This window comes from Theobroma cacao, chromosome 1, assembly GCF_000208745.1.
Source record: "Theobroma cacao cultivar B97-61/B2 chromosome 1, Criollo_cocoa_genome_V2, whole genome shotgun sequence".
In the NCBI taxonomy this organism is placed as follows: domain Eukaryota; kingdom Viridiplantae; phylum Streptophyta; class Magnoliopsida; order Malvales; family Malvaceae; genus Theobroma; species Theobroma cacao.
In genome coordinates, this window is record NC_030850.1 from 141127 (window position 1) to 158222 (window position 17096).

Below are 17096 nucleotides of genomic sequence, written 5' to 3' on the forward strand. Positions count from 1 at the left end.
ATTAAAAAATTAATTTAATTTTTGACATTTGGTTAAACTTTCCATTTACATATATAGATTGTTTGTTACTTATAAATTCAAAATTATCATTATGATATATTATAAATTAATATATATATATATATATATATTTCAACACACCTATTTTGCCACCTCTATGACAATGGGCATTTGTTCAGTATTACGTATTTTCTTATGTAATGAATCGTAATTACGAAAGTGAGAAATCATTAATAAATACTCCCCCTTTATCCATCGTTTCTTGTATGAATGTCTCGAAACTGTTTTTTATTTTTTTGTTTCGAATACTTAATATATATGGTCTTGAGAAACTAAGGTGATATTAAATTCATATGCCAGAATCTAGAGAAATAATTTTGGGAGGCAAATCATGTGAAAATAAAATTTGGAATACATGCTGTTGACCTTGTCAAAGCCTATTTTGCAGCCCGACAATAAGGTGGTTCAGACATGTCAGCTACTAATAGCCTATTTCCCCAACTTTACTAGCTATGGCCCCAAATTTTCAATCTCACAATCCCTCAAAACCCTTGCCACAACTCTAGGAATTTCAAAGGGATCAGACCAGGAGCCTGTCCCCCACAAAATTCACCTCCTCCGCCCACAATCCGGCGCCGGCGGTGACCATGTACCTGGCTTGTCATGCCTCGACGTCGAAACTAATAACGTTGTAGGCTGGATTACTGTTCTGGGAGAGTGTGAGGGGTACGTGGGACATTACATGTTAGGCCACCAATACAGAAAAGACTTGAGAGTGGTAGCTAATTAGGCCCTTCTCTACGGCCAAAAACTCAGCCTGGCCAGAAAAGACTATTTTTTTATTATAAAGTACAAACTTTGTTGATTGCTTGCGATGTAAAGATTATAACAATGTTTAAACAAATTATTTCTTTAGAAAAAGTGTACTTAGTATTAGCAAAGTGCAATAGATTGTATATATACACACACATATGTATATGTTTACGCAGCAACCTTTCGGCCACAGATGCATTTTAAGAGAGCCAACAGAGTTCAATTGTTTTTTTTAGAAGTTGAGATTCGATTTGATTTTTGGATCTTGTTCAGGCCCATTTTAGTTGTAGGCCTAGTAATAGTAGCAGCCAGCTTATCTTCTCTTGGGCTTCTTGTAGTGTACGCCGTCATTCTTATTCAGCCAGCGTTTTCAACTAGGAACAGGTTCCATTCAAACGGCCTCCTCACTCCAGCGTCGTATTCTACCAAACTGTCAGCTGTCAGCCTATCCAGGTCAGTCAGTCAAGCCTTCTTACCTTTCGTGTATTTTCTTTTATTTTCTTTTTAGGGTTGCTTGACAATGTATCTTCTTATAATGGTTGGAACATATTAGAATTGGAACCGAAATTATAATTTTTGCGTGGGTAGTCGGCCGATGGCTTATTATAGGGGACGTGGACGAGGAAGGGGATACGGAGGAGGTGGCTTTTCTGGGTATTTTAAGCCTGAGCCAGTTGTGCTTTTCCCTGTAAGTATCCTCAACTTGTTGTTTTCTGGTCATGGGCTTAGGGCTCTTTGTAAACTACACATAATGAATGAAGATGAACTTTGGGTGATTTGCAGGATGTTGAATTACCTGATGTAAAAGGTGTGCCTGAAGAGAAGACCTTAGTCATTTGGAATTCAAGGTTGCAAAACTATTGGAAAGCCTCTCCTTACTATATTGAAGAAAATGTTTCAAAGAGTGAGTATTTGAAACTCTCTAGAATCTTTCTAGCTTCAAAATATAGCTTTTGATTAGTTAGAGTTGGTAGCAAATTTCATACTTGTAAACACATTGAATTTGCTTCAAGTGAATGATCTTGTTGCATCAAAAGAACCCTACAAAGATTTTCGAAAAATTTCAACCTTTATATGCTTGTTCAGGCTAAGGAAATTAAGAATATTTGAAAATGTGAGAGGAGTACTGTTCAAGGATGCTTCTTAAGATAACAAAGAAGCTGCTTCTTTTAGTTGTGTTAAAGTTTGAAGAACTGTGCTCATCGACTTTCCTTTAGGTATCCTTAATTAAACCCGGGTAGCAGTTGAACTTTATGGACACAGTAAACACTTTGCAACCTCTTATTGCCTTTACATTGTGTGCCTAATGTCTAGCTGTGTCATCATTATACTATTTCTGCAATGATTTCAGTGCAGTGATTGTCCTGTATTCTCAAACTGTTTACAGAAATATGCCTCAGAGGAACTTTCCCATCCCAATGTTTCTAGAGATATGCCTAGGATTTCTGCATTTTATATCCCAAGACAACATGTGCATCCTGTTTTGCCTTTATTATAAATATTAGTTTCACACATTGCATTTTTCATTATTATGCTTGATTGATGACTTCGAAATCTAGTGTTATTTTGTGCCACATATGACAAATTTGTCAAAGTTGCCAATTTTCTTTGATGCAATCTTATATTTTTGGTTCTTGACTTCCCCATTTTGCCAGCTGCATCAATTGGCTCTCGGCTTCTTGCTTGTATTAATATTGTTACAAATTTATAGCTCATATATTTAATTATATTAAAATTATTTTTTTTCCTAAATCTGATTTTAGAAAGCCAGAGCAAGGACATAGAAAGATATTCTGACTGGGAGAAGCCAAAGAGCACCTCAAAACGCGATAGTCTTAACCAGATTCTACAACTCCAATCTCATAATTTTCCTAAAGAATTGATTGGAGGTTCGCGATTGAAACAACTTATGCAACTATTGACTTGGTATTCAAGACAATGTGTGTAATACTTTAGCTTTTATCTTTCTCTTTCTTTGCTGGTTCAGTCTAATTGAATAGTGAATCTCAGATTCAAGGAGAGCTCAGCGAAGTGCCAAAAAGATGCGATGGAATCTAGACTCAGGTTTGACAAGAAATCATGTCTTATGCATACTTGTTTTTGGGTATATTATATTATATATTTATTGCATGGAGTAATAGACAGCAAATGAATTCCTTTAATGGACATTAGTTTTTGAAGTTGCACATTTCAATTTCAGCCTTTTTCATGTTTGTATGATACACAGGGCATTACTAATCTTAAAAGTGATTCTATAGTCACTAAGCTAGCAGCCATGACACCACTATAGAGATCTTTAATGGGTTAGGCAACCATGTTCAACTACATTCTTGTAATTTATTTCAGAATATAAGATTTTCTTTGCAATGACTTCAGAGTAGGTGGACCATTGTGAGCAAATGATAGTTTCAAGTGGAAAAGTGAATGATTTTGAATGATATGTTCTATCCCATTTGTTTTCGTTTTTTCAATGTGCAAACAAGTGTATATTTGTTTTTTTCTTTCTAACTTGAACCCATAACCTCCAAGTCAGAATGGAACAACCTAATGTTTGTGCTAACCATCATTGTCAAGTGATTTTCTACTCAATGGCATAGTAAGAGTAGCTACATCTTTTAACATATTCTGGTTTCCCCCTAGGCTATCAAACTGGCTAGCTTTTTTGAGTAAATTCTTGTTTCAATTTGTTTCTGGCAGCATTCAGATTGATGTAGTTCTTATGCCTTTAATTTGTTACCTCGAAATTTTGGTGAATGCACCAGTCTTAATGACTGGTCTTTGGAGTCTTCACTACAAGAAGGAAATCACTTATCTGTCTAGAATTAGATGTTTTCTCTTTGTTCTTTGTAAAAACAAAAGGTGCCTTACAAAATGATCCTTTAGTTAAACTGATATACATTTTTCTTATTTGTGCACAGGCTTGGACAAATTAGATACGTTCGAGAAATTTGAACAGGGTCTTGAGGTAAATTGTCCAAAGCATGTCTCACGTGCTCATATATTTTGGACTTTGGACGAATGGCTTCTGAACCTGTTGGAACTTGGATCATTTCGTTCTCTGCTTTCTTTTTCTCTTTAGCTTTTTTGCTAATAAAAAGTTTACCTTAAAATGTTCTTTTGTGTTTTGCAAATCTTTCTCCTTATGGATGCTTGTTTGCCTCAATAGATTCTTAATGGTAATTATTTCATGTCCCTACTTGATAGGATCCAGACAAAGAAGGAAAGGAAAAGAAAGGTGATGGAGAAGAAGACAATACAGATGAAGAGCCGGGAGAACTGTCTGACGAATCATACAGTGATGATGGAGATTATAATGAGGTCAGTACAAAGTTTTAAATTCTAATTCACATGATATCAGCATATATTATTCCCTTTTAGTTTATGCTATAGGCAGTATCCTCAGTTGGAGAAAGTTTGAAAGGATCCATTAAACTTCAAATGAAAAGAATAGCTTTACTTATTGGAATTCAAGCTGATGCTCTTCATAAAGAAACAAAAACAAGAGATGTCTATTGGTTTGGAATTTTTAAAAATAATGTTGCCAATAATGTTTACAATCTTGCAGAATGAACATTTTGATGATGATGAAGATGATTATAACCAAGAAGATGGCAATGATGGTAGGCATTTTCTTTTTCTTCTGCTTAGTTTCTGCAACTGAATTCATATCAGATGCTTGTGAACTTTTTGATTTCTGCTGGAAGAGGCGGCTAATGGTTTTTTAACTATTGCAGATGAACCTATATATTAGTTGTCCAGTGGAGAAAGTTTCAATACCCTTGGGAATTTGTCTGACGACATGGAAATATTGCTCTTCAATTGGAATGGTGGGTTTTTTGAAGTTCACTTAGACATGGTGCCTGCTGGCTGTGAGGATAAACCACCCTTTGATAACTTGTACCTTGTAAATTTCACCATAACACATTAGATACATTGAAGGCATGCTGAAAAGCATATCGGATTTTAACCATATGTTTACAGTGGAGGAACCTATTATACAAATAATATTTTATTTTTTATTTAAATTGGGTTTTCACTTTCCTATCTTATATACTCCGGTATTAGGTTTTTGTATGTAAAAATGCGGAGATGCCATATTCCCTAAATGGTTAGGTTCTGCTTGACCTATTTGAACGTTAGATCCGTTTCTCTATTTTTCTCTGCAATTTTTGTCAAAGCATATGAATACGATATGCTTGTGTCTTTCACATTTTCTGTTTCGTTCTTTAAAATTCAAAATATGTTATCAGTTGGAAGCCTGATTCGAGTCCATTATATCACTAAAAGAATTCTGGATTCTTAATATATATATAGCTAAGTCATCATATTATTAATAATATTATATCAACACAAGATACATTGATGGCATTTACATGCATGATCAGCAATCAGCATAGGCAATTGTTGATGAATTCAACGCCTAACAGCTGTCCGTGGATTACCCCTCATTCTATTACAAACAATTCCAAACACTTTCTTATTTGTGTTAAGAAACCAACGCCACAGCTCCCATTATCATCATACAGGTTATCAACCCTCTGATTGTATGAACATCTCATAGTATTTGTTCCTCCCATTATCACCTCCCTTTGGCATTTCTTATTGGAAGCTATGTCACAGTGCTTGGTCAAAGGTAATAGACGTTTTTTGCAACTCACGAGTAAAAAATTTTTGATTTTGTATAAAATGATATGGGGATTTGAGAAAAAAATTGGTTCGTTTGATAAGTTACTTGGTATAACAAGCTTGGAAGAAGTTCTAAAACATGGGTTGAAAATGTTTACGAGAGACAGCAGAGCAGCAGTGGAGCAAATTGGAGCAGAATGCTGAATTGGAGATGTTTTTGCAAGGATAATGGTTTATAGTGGAGCAAGTCAAGTTTATATGTTAAAATAACAACTTTTTGAAAATTTTCATATACAATAACCTTTGAATTCTTGGTCCATGCTCATCAGTTTACATGAGTAAACTAACATTCTAAGACTATAAGCAGATAAAATCTGAAAAACTCCTTAAAATATTTTCAAAATGACATTTTTGGTTCCTTACTGTTAACACCAGTTAAAAAAAATTATACTCAATAATGCATAAATATTTTAGGACACATGCAGCGATGATGAAGAGGAAGTATCGAGTGATCAACGTGGATATTGCTGTGTTATAAGAACTATCAGATTGATCATTCCTTAATCTCAATTCTTCTTTTGAATTTTGAAAGATAATGATGATATGCAATTTATATACCAAGTTAATAAAAAAGAGCTTCATGAAAAGTATATTGTTACCTTTCTCTATGTTTTCTGTTAGCCATGAGACTTCAGTGTCCTTACAAGTTTGTGCTTAATCATAAGGCTCCGCCAAAGACACACACACCAAAAAAAAAAAAAACTTAGCGCAGAATGCAATTTTAGGTTTTTGCAATTGGACTAAACCTTCACTCTTTACTCTTTTAATCTCTGCAGCAATGAGTATTCATGTTTTATTCCTCATTAGCGAGTCATACTTATAGTTGGCATGACCTTGGTGCAAGAAGGCTGAGCACTGACTGTCAGTTTTTTCAAGTTGGAAAAGGGGGGCATATCACTTTAGAGAAGGCAGGATGGTTGTTGGTGTGATGCCCGAATATTGACTGCTACTTTTCCCTAGTTGGAAAGAGGAAATATCACGAGCCTGCTGGCAATATGTAATCTTGTGATTAGCCAGGATCCTGGGAAGGGTGGGGGAGATTAGGCAAACATTAAACTGGTTTCTTGCAATGAATCCGAAGCGTGTGGATTGTCATAAACAACATTTAACAGTAAAGGTCCTATATTATCTAGTCTAATGGGGACAAATGCGAAGTTTCTCTTTAGTGCGCGTTTAATCAATGCATTGCATAGCTGGAAGGGGAAACCAACAGCTCTCACTTTATTCAACTGACGATCCATGAGTTCATGAACTCGGAGATATTTGCAATTACACTACATTCTGGAAGACAGATAACCTCGTATGGGTGGCGGGCCCTCACCTGAACTACTATAAAAAGTAGATGCAGATGAGATGCTTCCTGTAGGACAAAGAGCCTGGCACTTACTTCATACGGAATAATTCCACTTTATCTCTTGGCTTCTTTTGGTTGGATAAATGTGGATCCACTTATAGGACCTTTTCTCTGTAGTGTTCATCATAGTTGAGAAAGTGCAAGTGCCCCCCATCCCCGTGAAGTATGAAATGGGAAATGCTAATGTCGTAATTAAACAAATTAAGATGATTAGCTGTTAATGTCGTAGATATTGATAGAGGGAAACAGATGAGATATGATTTTCTTTGGTTCCAATTAATAGTCGCAGCACATGCTAATCAAACTAAGAGGAAACGTGGCAGTTTGCACTTGGCAACCTTTTCAAACGCCTGAATTATTAGGGTTGAAACTAATATGCTGGCATGCTAAGGGGAATCGATTGCACCTTTGCTCTTTACTCTTTACAAGATTGCAAAGTAGGAATCAGTCACTCTCCACGAATAAAGTGACCCACAGGTAGGAGACCGAGTGTTGCCCCGCAGTTCTTTAGTTTTTGGGTTTTTTGTTTTGTTTTGTTCTCCGGATGACTCTATTTTCCCATTCCGGTGGTTTGGCAAATTGCAAAACATTTCTTCTCGTGTTGGAATATTGATTGTAAGCTGGTGCCTGGAAATCCATTCGTAAAAAAGATAATAATTAATACTCTCTAAACAACTAGTAGTACGTTTCCAGCACTCCACAGAGATACGTAAATAAACAAAGATTAGATGGAGACTAGACTTGGCAAATGAAAATCCAGGCTGATTGTTACACACGGTTACGGCAAGAAAGAGTTAGTGGCATTGCGATTATCTTCGAGGGCCTTCATTTCAGCTTCAGAAACAGCGGTCCCGGTCCCCGGAGGAAATTGGCCGCACTTGTGACACCTGGCGACCACCAGTATCTGACGACACGAGGGGCACGAGGAGTGGGAGCCTAGCCAGGTGTCTACACAACCCACATGGAAGCCATGTCCACACTGGGGCAATACCCTGATCTCATCCCCCTCCGCGAACTCCCCCAAGCATATAGCGCACTCCATTGATGCAAACTTTACAGTGTCAGTGCTTATAGCAGCGTCTTTGTTGTAGGTGACTTTGGGGAGAGATTGAAGGACCTTCTTTTTGAGGCCCTTGTTGGCTGAGGTCTGAGAGGCGTTGTTGTTGGCAGTTCTCCGGCGGCGGAGACATGCACAGCGCGCCACCGCTATGAGACCCACCACGCATATCAATGCGCAAAGGAGAGCTGCTAATATCACCACAAGGTCAGACTCCACGGTCACTGCCTCTGGCGGCGGAGCCTGAGCTGTTGAGAGGAATCTTTGATAACGTGTCATAGCTTCTCATATGTTGCTAGGCTAGCTCTTGCTGGAGCTCAACAAAAAAAAGACAGACGGTTTCTTGCGAGAATTTCGCGTCTCGAGATCCTTTGGAAGAAAATCCTGTTTCCTAGTAAGAGTAATGCGAAAGGCTTATATATGTTAGGGGAACATCAAACAAGGACTGGGGTTTTGGAGGATTGTGTTTAACTTGAAAAGCAGGAAAAAGACAAGGTGGGCTTACAGTTGTAGGGAAATGGAATGAGGAGCCGGAGAAGATAAGGGGAGAAGGAAAGGTGGGCAGCTCGGATAAGAAGGCGCCTACAACTTTTAGTGCTACTACTATTAGTAGTAAGAGTAATAGTAGTGGTACAATTATATAATAATTACATATAGCACAAGTGGCATTGAGAGTTAGATAGGCCAACCTGGCCTCCCTGATGATTAACTTTTATCTTTAAATCACATAAATAAGGACGACTTAATCTCTTATCATTCCGGAAACGACTAATTCACCCTAGCGCTAACGACAGTGAATTTGGAACCTTACTGACTCCAGATTCATTGCTTCGTTTCGTTTCGTTTCAATAAAATCAACTGACTCAAGGTTTCACGGGCAAATTGCTAAACCAGTTGGAACCTTGTGTTTAGAACCTTTAATTTAATTTCCCATTGCCATTGGGAAGCTCTGCTTCGATCTGGAGACCGGAGACTTGAGAGAGATGCTTATTGGACATGTGCAGTTACCTGTCTGGCGGCGTTGGCTACCTTTTTCTTATTCACACCACTTTATGTGTACTACTAGTTATCGATATTTATCACCAATCACTGGGCAGCACACTGTTCAGCTTGTAGTGATTCCTCTTGAGCAGGTTGGATTTCAAATTCAATAGATTTGCCACACAGTTCCATTTGAATATAGCCACTCAACTTCCATCTTCAAAACATTATACCAAAACCTCATTTTTGCTCCTCTAATGATGTCCAAAAACTACTGTAATTTGCACGAATAGATTCTCACAAATCAAATCAAACCATTCAACTTCTACACTAAATCAAGTTACAAGTGTGGAAAAATGTAATTATAAACAAGCACTGTTAATGTACATAAAAAAAGCCACTACCTAGCCAAAATATTTCTAACACATTAATATATTCCCCAGAATGCATTCAACAAATAATTTTTACACAACAGGGCTCTGTTAGCTTTGGCAGACAGACAACAGCCTTGTCACTGCCTGCATGCCAGTTTCCACCCCCATTGCGTTCATGCTCCTTGTACTGGGGCAGGCTTGACAAAGGAGAAGTCATCGTCATTTTTTCCTTCTACATGGTGGGTTTCACTTATTTCAGTTGCTTGCTCCTCATCATCCGCTCTTATTATCAAATTGGTTGATGGTGTGGGTGACAATGGCTCGGCTTCAAGATCAGACATGTCATGATCTTCATACGCATAAGAAGAACGAGTTGAGTGACCAGTAGTTTTGAATCGATGAAGTGTATGTCCAGTAGAATGGACAGTGGAAGCTGGGCTTGCAGTTCCACCCAGGGTTCTAGTGGGGGACCTTCCTGCCTTTCCACGCTTCCTTTTTGCAGCCATATGCCACTTCTTAAGGGCCTTGGATGTTTGCTCGTCAAAGATTGATTTTTTCATGTTGGAACCCATCTGCAAGTATCCAGCATTATAAGGATCACTCAAGTTAATTCTATCCATACTTGATAGTTCACACAAAAGAAAACAACAAAAGGATCTGATTATAGCACTTATTCATGAAGATTTGAAAACAAATTTCAGAAGCAAGTAAGTTTTAATCTACCCCCTCCATGTGCATACAGAATTAAGTAATTCCTAGAAAGCTGCTTTAATAAAGACATGGGACGGAAAGGCACCTGAGTTACTAGGGCATATAGTGGAAGGGTGATGTAGCTGCACAAACATAGAGCTCCAACCCTGCAAAACCCAGATAAATTTGGAACAACAGTTTAAGGATTATTCTAACAAACAATCATATTTGTACTTAAGGTGCATAAATACCTAGTCATGAAAGACTGATGGAGTTTAACTTACCCTAAAGAAACTTTTATAATGGCAATCTTTAAATTACCATGAAAGCAAGAATCCAGCCCAAATGAATACTGCACAAGTAATTACAAAAACATTGCACCCATCTTTAAGATTAGAAATAATGAAAAAAGAAGATAAGAAAAGGTGGAGATGAAAGAGACTAAGAGAGGGACAGAGGTTGCAACTGGCAAAGTTAGTAGAGCTTTGTTAATTACCAAGATCCACAAAAAATAAGTTATCTGGAATGCGTTCTGCCAAAAGAAAAGAAAATAAATTAGGTGAATGCAAGTAGGAAAGGAACTTGAGCAGAAAATAAATGATCTGCTAAAACTTTGCACAGAATAGTTTAACAGGCAAAGAATGTCTATTACAATTCTGAATCAGACAGCTATTAGTGCAAGATAAAACTAGAGTGACAGACCTCTGATCAGTGTTCCTCACTTAAAATATTGTAGACTACTATGATAGAAATAGCTCAACGATAGAAACTGGCTCTCACCTCTCCTAAATATCAATCATTGCACTCAAAATTGATGAAATCCATAATGCAACTTCATGTAACACCACTTCTTCCCATTAGAATTGTATTTGTGCAAAAAATTTAAACTTTCTTCTGAATATTTGAATCAAGTTAAAATAAAGTTGCTTGCCCTGAATGCAAGCACCGTAAAGATCCAGCAAACATGTAAGTTACTGAGTGCTGGCACTTCATGCAACAATGCTGCAGGCTGGGACCCTACTCATGCCATATTTGCTTTAACCAAAGGACTCTCCAGTTAAGTTGAATCTACTATAAGGAAAATATAGACACCTTCAAGGTTAGCGTTTGTTATTTATTAAAATCTAGACCGCTCATACGTGAAGTAGGCAAGGAAGAATTCTTTTCCTAGTCTTTATTACAGTTTCTATGCACCTAAAGTTATGATTCCCAATGAAAACACTGAATGTAGAGAATAATGATTACCTGAAACAATGCAAAATGAATCAGATATAGAACTAATTGGGGTCGACCAAACCAAAAATATTTGTTTGAGCCTTGCACAAGAGGTATTCCCTGGACCACGGCGTGCCTTTCTGTAATTTCAAGAGCCATCTTTGTCAAAATGGCTTGAAGCTTTGTCCCAACAGCTAAGATTATCTGTTATCAGAGAAACAATTAGAACTTTGACATCTTCTACTATAGTTCTTAAGAAACTGTTATTAAGAAAGATTTCTTACAATCACAGGAATTATGGATGCCCAAAGTAATGCTTGCCACCCTGGAAAAGCATGCATTATATTAGCAAACAGAAGACAGCTTCTAAATCAGTTTGCAATTGCACAGTTTTATTCCGAAAAGGATCCCCTCAAGAAAAAGTGGCTCACCTTCAACGTTTAGCAGCAAGAAGATCACAAATGATGCCCACAACACTGGACTGCAAACAAGATAAATCTAGGTTCAGGCCATTAACAGCAAGGTATGCTATCATAACACAGGAATAAAAGAACGGGCACCTTACTCCAACAACGATCTTGAAGTCATCCTCTAATGATCTTTTGATATATTTTTGGAAGTCAAACTTACTTCCTGGAGCTAAATGAACCTACAAGACAAGTGTGAAATAGTTAGGAAGAAAAAGCCAAAGCAACAACAAATATTGTTGGCTTCACAATTAAAATTAACTCACAGTGATAAATCCATTCCTCAATGTCAAGTAGTCAACCCTCCCAACAGACCTGAAAAATTGTCGAAAGAAGCATCCCTGCAGTGAATGTCTAAGAAGTTCAGTATTGATATAGAAAAATAGCACATGGAAATATACACTAAAACCATGAAGAGAACAAATAAGTACTCGAAGCAAGTTCTCTCTCTCTCTCAAAATTAATTCAAGCAGCTTTATCTGCAGCAGAGTCAATCTAATTCTATCATAGTTTTCAATTTCTTTTTCCAATCTTTCTATTTTTTTCTTATTTTCTTCATTGACCATATTCCACTGCATTCATGAAGACAATCACACCCAAATTTTCATTTTTATTTATTAATTGGTGCAACATCTTCTTGCAAATGCAGTCATTTCTTATATGAAACAACCTTTTCCTTTTAATGGCACCTTTAGGCATCACCATGCAACAAAAACTTACAATGTAAAAGAAGAAAGGAATCCTAGTCCAAAAGCTGGTGTGGGCTTTCACAAAAGATGTCTCGTGAGTAAGCCTGAATCTGGAAGGATCTGCGAAAACAACCAGGCACCCAGGTTAGTTTTCAAGATGCAACAAGTAAAGTTGGGAATTAAGTTCAAGATTGACAATAGAAGCCTTATGTTCCTTATTGAAAATTATACCGTTTGAAAACTCATAGTCATGGGACAATGTTTCCTGCTCCCATACCTTCCAGCCGCGAATCTGTTCAAAGCAGCCTTTAGTTTTAAACAATATCCTTATCTTTGAGAATGCATCTACAAGAAAGCAGAGGATCAAATGCAACCGACACAAATAAGACAGAATTCAATTACCTTCAGTCTCCCAAGCATCATAGTAACAAAACTATATAAAACATGAAAAACTGCTAAGAAGAATATGAGGATGTGTAACTCGTGCAATCCTTCAGTAGATATAAGCGGTTCATGCCCCTGAAGAGAAGAAACAATTAGTTACAGTTTCAGGAAGACAGAAATTTATGTTTCAACTCATACTACGATCAAAAGCAAATCAGAACGTTCCTTCAAAAAAGACCAAAGAAGTGAGTAGGAAGATTAATCCAGATATGTAAAGAAGACAAGCCACTGTATTTTGTAATGTGAAGTGAGGTAGCAAGATTAATCCAGAATGTACTTCATGAATCTAAAGGGAGTTTAAGGCTTTTGTTTTCAATTACAAAATGGCATCTCATAAACTGTAAATGATCAAACAAGTTCCACTACCAAGATCAAATAATATGACAAAAAAGTTTTTAGAGTCAAATTAAAGAGTCCTAGATTTTGAAATCAATTCTTGTGTAAACCAGTATTTCAATGCATCGACTCCACATAGACATCAATATACGTTGGACGTGGGCTCACCTCCTTGCATTTACGAGCAGTTGAAACAGCAGCCAAAAATCTACGCTCAAACCACAAGAGTCTTCGACGGTGTTCTTCTTCACTGCTGGTAGAGGTGTCCTGCTCACTATCAGCTTTGCAAGGCAACATAGTATTGGCAACGTTTGTAGGGATACAGATTCTAGCAATATAGCTCTGGCCGAAAGTGAGGAGCAGCGAAATAAAACCCAGAACCATCAGCTCTGCAATAATCATGGCGAAAGGTCAATTTTTGGAATTGACAATTGATGGTCTTTCACAGAACCATAAAAGCAGGGGTGGAAAAATGATAATTAGTCCAACAAGCAACTTCCAAAACCAGATTCTGGCAATCAAAAGTAGAACCAATAACGTGAGTGATCATAAGTTCTGGTCTTACCAGCTTTAACCTTGTCTAAGGCTTCGTACAGAGCTCTCTTGTGCCTTTCTGTGAACCACTGAATGCCACAAAAAGATTGTACTATCAGTATTAAAAAGCTAAACATGCTTGAACGAAACACTAACACAAAACTGTAACTTTCATTCTTTCCTTCCAGTAAATAGGGAAGCATTTGCAGAAAGAAAAAGAAAAAGCAGAGGGATTCAACAAATCTTTAAATTTGGAGAAGAAAAAGGCATACTTTTTAATTTGATTGCTATTTTCTTTTTCCCACTGCAGGTGTAGAATTAATAGAAGTTGGGAAATAGCCCAGAAGAAAGGACAAGAGAGGTACAAGATTTGTTGACAAGGGAAGACAAAGTAGGAAACTGAACAAGTGAGGTAAAGAATGGAAGAAGAAAGCTCATCTACAGAAAAAGGAAAACTGCCGGAAACAGGATTTATGAAACAACAAGAAACGCGGAATTAAAGCAGGGAGAGAAGGTAAAAAGTGAGTAATAACGAAAATGAAAAAGGATTACCGTTCCAAGTTTGTGAAGAACCTTTTCCAAGAGAATGGAAATGATGATGATAACAGCACAAACCCCAGCCACCGCCCATGTAGGTGTCTGATAAAGTTTTCTCTCCCCTGAACTCTCGGTAGCCCCCATGACTACTCTTTCTCCCACCATTAACCAACCCCACGCAAAGTACCATATCAACAACCGCATCCTTTACTATTTTCTTTCTTCTCTTTGTTGTTGTTCTTTTTCTGGGTTTAATCAGAAGCCAAGGAAATCCAAGGCAGGGCAGAGAGAGTAGCGTGTGAAACTGCAAATGAAAGAGACGGAATTGAGAGTGGAATTGCAATGGAGACAAAATATCTTGATTTCCTGAAAGTTGTACAACTAGTAGTAGTAGTACGATTACTGATTAGATTAGCTGAATGGGGGACAATTTAACTCGTTGCTGTTGTAAAAGAAAGAGAGCGTGCATTAATTGAATGGAGAGAAAAGAGTAGAATTTGGAACAAAGAAAGAAGCTTCAAAGGATGCAGATGGCCGCCCTGGACCCCGACGCTGCCCCACCCCTGGAGTCGCCTCCAGCCCTCGACTATCAAATATCAAATACCAAATATGAGTATGAACACGTTTCCAACTTCCACCATAAACAAAATCAGTTAATCCAAATGGTATTAGTATCCTCTCTTGAGTCTTGACGTTATAACTTTGCCGAGGCCTACCCAGCCAGCCAGTATTAATTCTTGGCTTTTACTGCTTTTAGAGAGCGGTTTTCGTTAAAAAAAGAAAAAGAAAGAAGAGAAATTGAGGTGAGACAAAAGCAACAAGTAGACTTTGGGGGCCGTCAATTAATTAATTAATAATGTGAGCAGTGATTAGCGAAGGAGGCAAGCGCGTATGTCTGCTTTCCAGTTTTGAGCAAGAAGGAGACGGCCATTCTGGCACTAATTGAGGCTAATTTGGAAGTTTGTCCGATCTAGGCGCAAGTCAGCTTCGGCACTATGTATGTCTATCCACAGTCAATTCAACCAAGCAAACGTGTTGTCCCTTTGGAATTTCCACGTTGGGTTCGGCAATTGGCACAATTAATTCATCCAATAACCTTTGACCCTCTGGTTACTCAATTCATAAACACCAAGCAAGCCACCTGACCTGAGATATTCAAAAGTTTCAGGTGGCTTTCCTGCGTGTTACTGCGTGGTTACTCAATTCATTTCCTTTCCTGCGTGTTAGTTACCCTTTCTCCTATTCTTCCTTTTCGCGTTGCGTTGCGTTTGCGTGTCGGTACATCCTTGAAGCATTCTTCTTTCTTTAATTATTAAACTAATATTCCAGAAGCAGATGCTTTGGAACCCTGATTTTTGCTAATTACTAGGAATTTCAATAAAAATAAAATTTTATATGTAATGTGTGCGCCTGTGTAAATACCAAACAGGTTGGTGGATGAAATTATTGCAATCTTAATTAATTTTCATGTATACAACTTACACTGCAAAGCTTCTTGTTTTATTCCAATTTTCCAAATAAACTGTTATACTGTACATTCCGAACAGCATTCAACCTTCTACTTTACCATTTTTCATAGCCATAGTTTATTACTCAACCCTTGTACTTTTTCTTTTTTAAATAATTATACCACTCAGTCTCAGTCTCACCCTTCAACCCTATGAATTACGACACGTCATTTCCTTTTAAAACAAAAAGACTTGTTAGAGCCAACCCAAATCCAATTATGGGTTGGGTGTGAATCAGCATGTATAATATCTACATTACAGGGCTAAAGTTTCAACGCCATTGGTTTTTTAAACATTCTGTGAGTGGCGGGTTAGGTAACCTGGGCTAGGCTAGGCTGACTCCCCGCCTCCGCCTGGTTGCCATATCAGGCTCCATCGGGCATGCACTGCACCACATACAATTACATTACATTGTCCAATATACAATCATGCAGCGATTGAAATTTATTATCACTCTTTTCTATTTCTTGATATCTAAGTTTGACATTTTCAGGAAAATTATTTATCAAAGAATACTGCGTCTACAATTACATTTAACGTATGTATATAGCTTTTTCTTTTTCGTTGTCTACGGTCTAAGCTTCAACTCCAAGGGAAAGGGAAACATCTCATCCCATAATGCCTCACCATTCAATCACTTTGCTTGTTAGGCGTGCAACCCCTTTAATGTCTGCCTTAATTACGAGTTATTATACAATTGACTTAGTCCCTTTTACAATCAATTCATATTTTTCTTCATGCAATTACATCATCTTTTTCTAAAATAAAAGAAAAAAAAAAGGTTGGTTTTATATATGGATTGTTTGACTTGTTATGGAAAATCAATTATAAAAGCTATGGGAAGGGCGTATGCTATTGGTCCCTAGGTTTCAGTCGAGTCGATTGAACTTGAATTGAATCTTTCAAGTGTGGGGTAATGAATGCATTGACCAACCCATGCAAATTAGAAATAGTCCTATATTTAATGTAAACTCTAATTTCAATGCGTACATGTGGATATATGTAAATTGTGGAATAAAGTAAGTCAATGCGTTCGGATACATATTCTTATTCAATCCCCGCCTAATTACCTTTAATTAATACAACATGTATACTTAAACAACGGCAACCCTATAAATCAATGACTTTTCTAGCTATATATAACTATTTTATTCTCTAAAATGTACATATATTAATCAAAAGGGATTAGCATATACTAATTACTTTAAATTGAAATTGTCCTTTTATTAATTAATTAGCAATGCTGGATATGTCTCCCCCAATTGGACCTTCTGTCACGCACAATATTCAATAATTTAGCAAATATATAATTTTCCATGTAGTTAGTACAACAAGTGGTTGGATTGGAAACCTACATATATATATATATATATATATATATATGATGATGATGATAGATGATGATGATGCT

At 37.2% G+C, this 17096-nt stretch overlaps 3 protein-coding genes across 7 annotated transcripts; 1 reads left to right on the forward strand and 2 right to left on the reverse strand.

The window, feature by feature from the left end:
* Positions 992 to 4952, forward strand: LOC18610623 (ribosomal L1 domain-containing protein CG13096). Of its 4 annotated transcripts, none has more exons than XM_018129886.1 (9): positions 992 to 1266; positions 1402 to 1501; positions 1597 to 1717; positions 2577 to 2753; positions 2824 to 2877; positions 3732 to 3778; positions 4018 to 4131; positions 4379 to 4433; positions 4548 to 4952. In XM_018129886.1, the coding sequence occupies exons 1-9, from the start codon at positions 1007 to 1009 to the stop codon at positions 4562 to 4564; spliced, it is 945 nt and encodes a 314-aa protein (XP_017985375.1). In that variant the 5' UTR covers positions 992 to 1006; the 3' UTR covers positions 4565 to 4952. The 4 variants fall into 4 exon arrangements, with proteins under 4 accessions (XP_017985375.1, XP_017985407.1, XP_017985413.1 ...); XM_018129918.1 differs by having other exon boundaries at positions 2577 to 2702; XM_018129924.1 differs by having other exon boundaries at positions 1161 to 1266; positions 1367 to 1501; positions 4548 to 4849.
* On the reverse strand, positions 7461 to 8528 carry LOC18610624 (RING-H2 finger protein ATL80). The gene has a single exon (XM_018127924.1). The coding sequence runs from the start codon at positions 8187 to 8189 to the stop codon at positions 7632 to 7634; it is 558 nt and encodes a 185-aa protein (XP_017983413.1). The 5' UTR covers positions 8190 to 8528; the 3' UTR covers positions 7461 to 7631.
* Positions 9150 to 14906, reverse strand: LOC18610625 (MLO-like protein 10). Of its 2 annotated transcripts, XM_007046400.2 has the most exons (16): positions 14581 to 14906; positions 14193 to 14481; positions 13672 to 13729; positions 13275 to 13495; positions 12729 to 12845; positions 12558 to 12618; positions 12358 to 12446; positions 11904 to 11978; positions 11731 to 11819; positions 11602 to 11651; positions 11455 to 11495; positions 11201 to 11374; positions 10452 to 10487; positions 10240 to 10307; positions 10062 to 10122; positions 9150 to 9837 (listed from the first exon to the last, which is right to left on the reverse strand). In XM_007046400.2, exons 2-16 carry the CDS (start codon positions 14379 to 14381, stop codon positions 9439 to 9441), a joined length of 1728 nt encoding a protein of 575 aa, XP_007046462.1. In that variant the 5' UTR covers positions 14382 to 14481; positions 14581 to 14906; the 3' UTR covers positions 9150 to 9438. The 2 variants fall into 2 exon arrangements, with proteins under 2 accessions (XP_007046462.1, XP_017983398.1); XM_018127909.1 differs by having other exon boundaries at positions 14193 to 14906.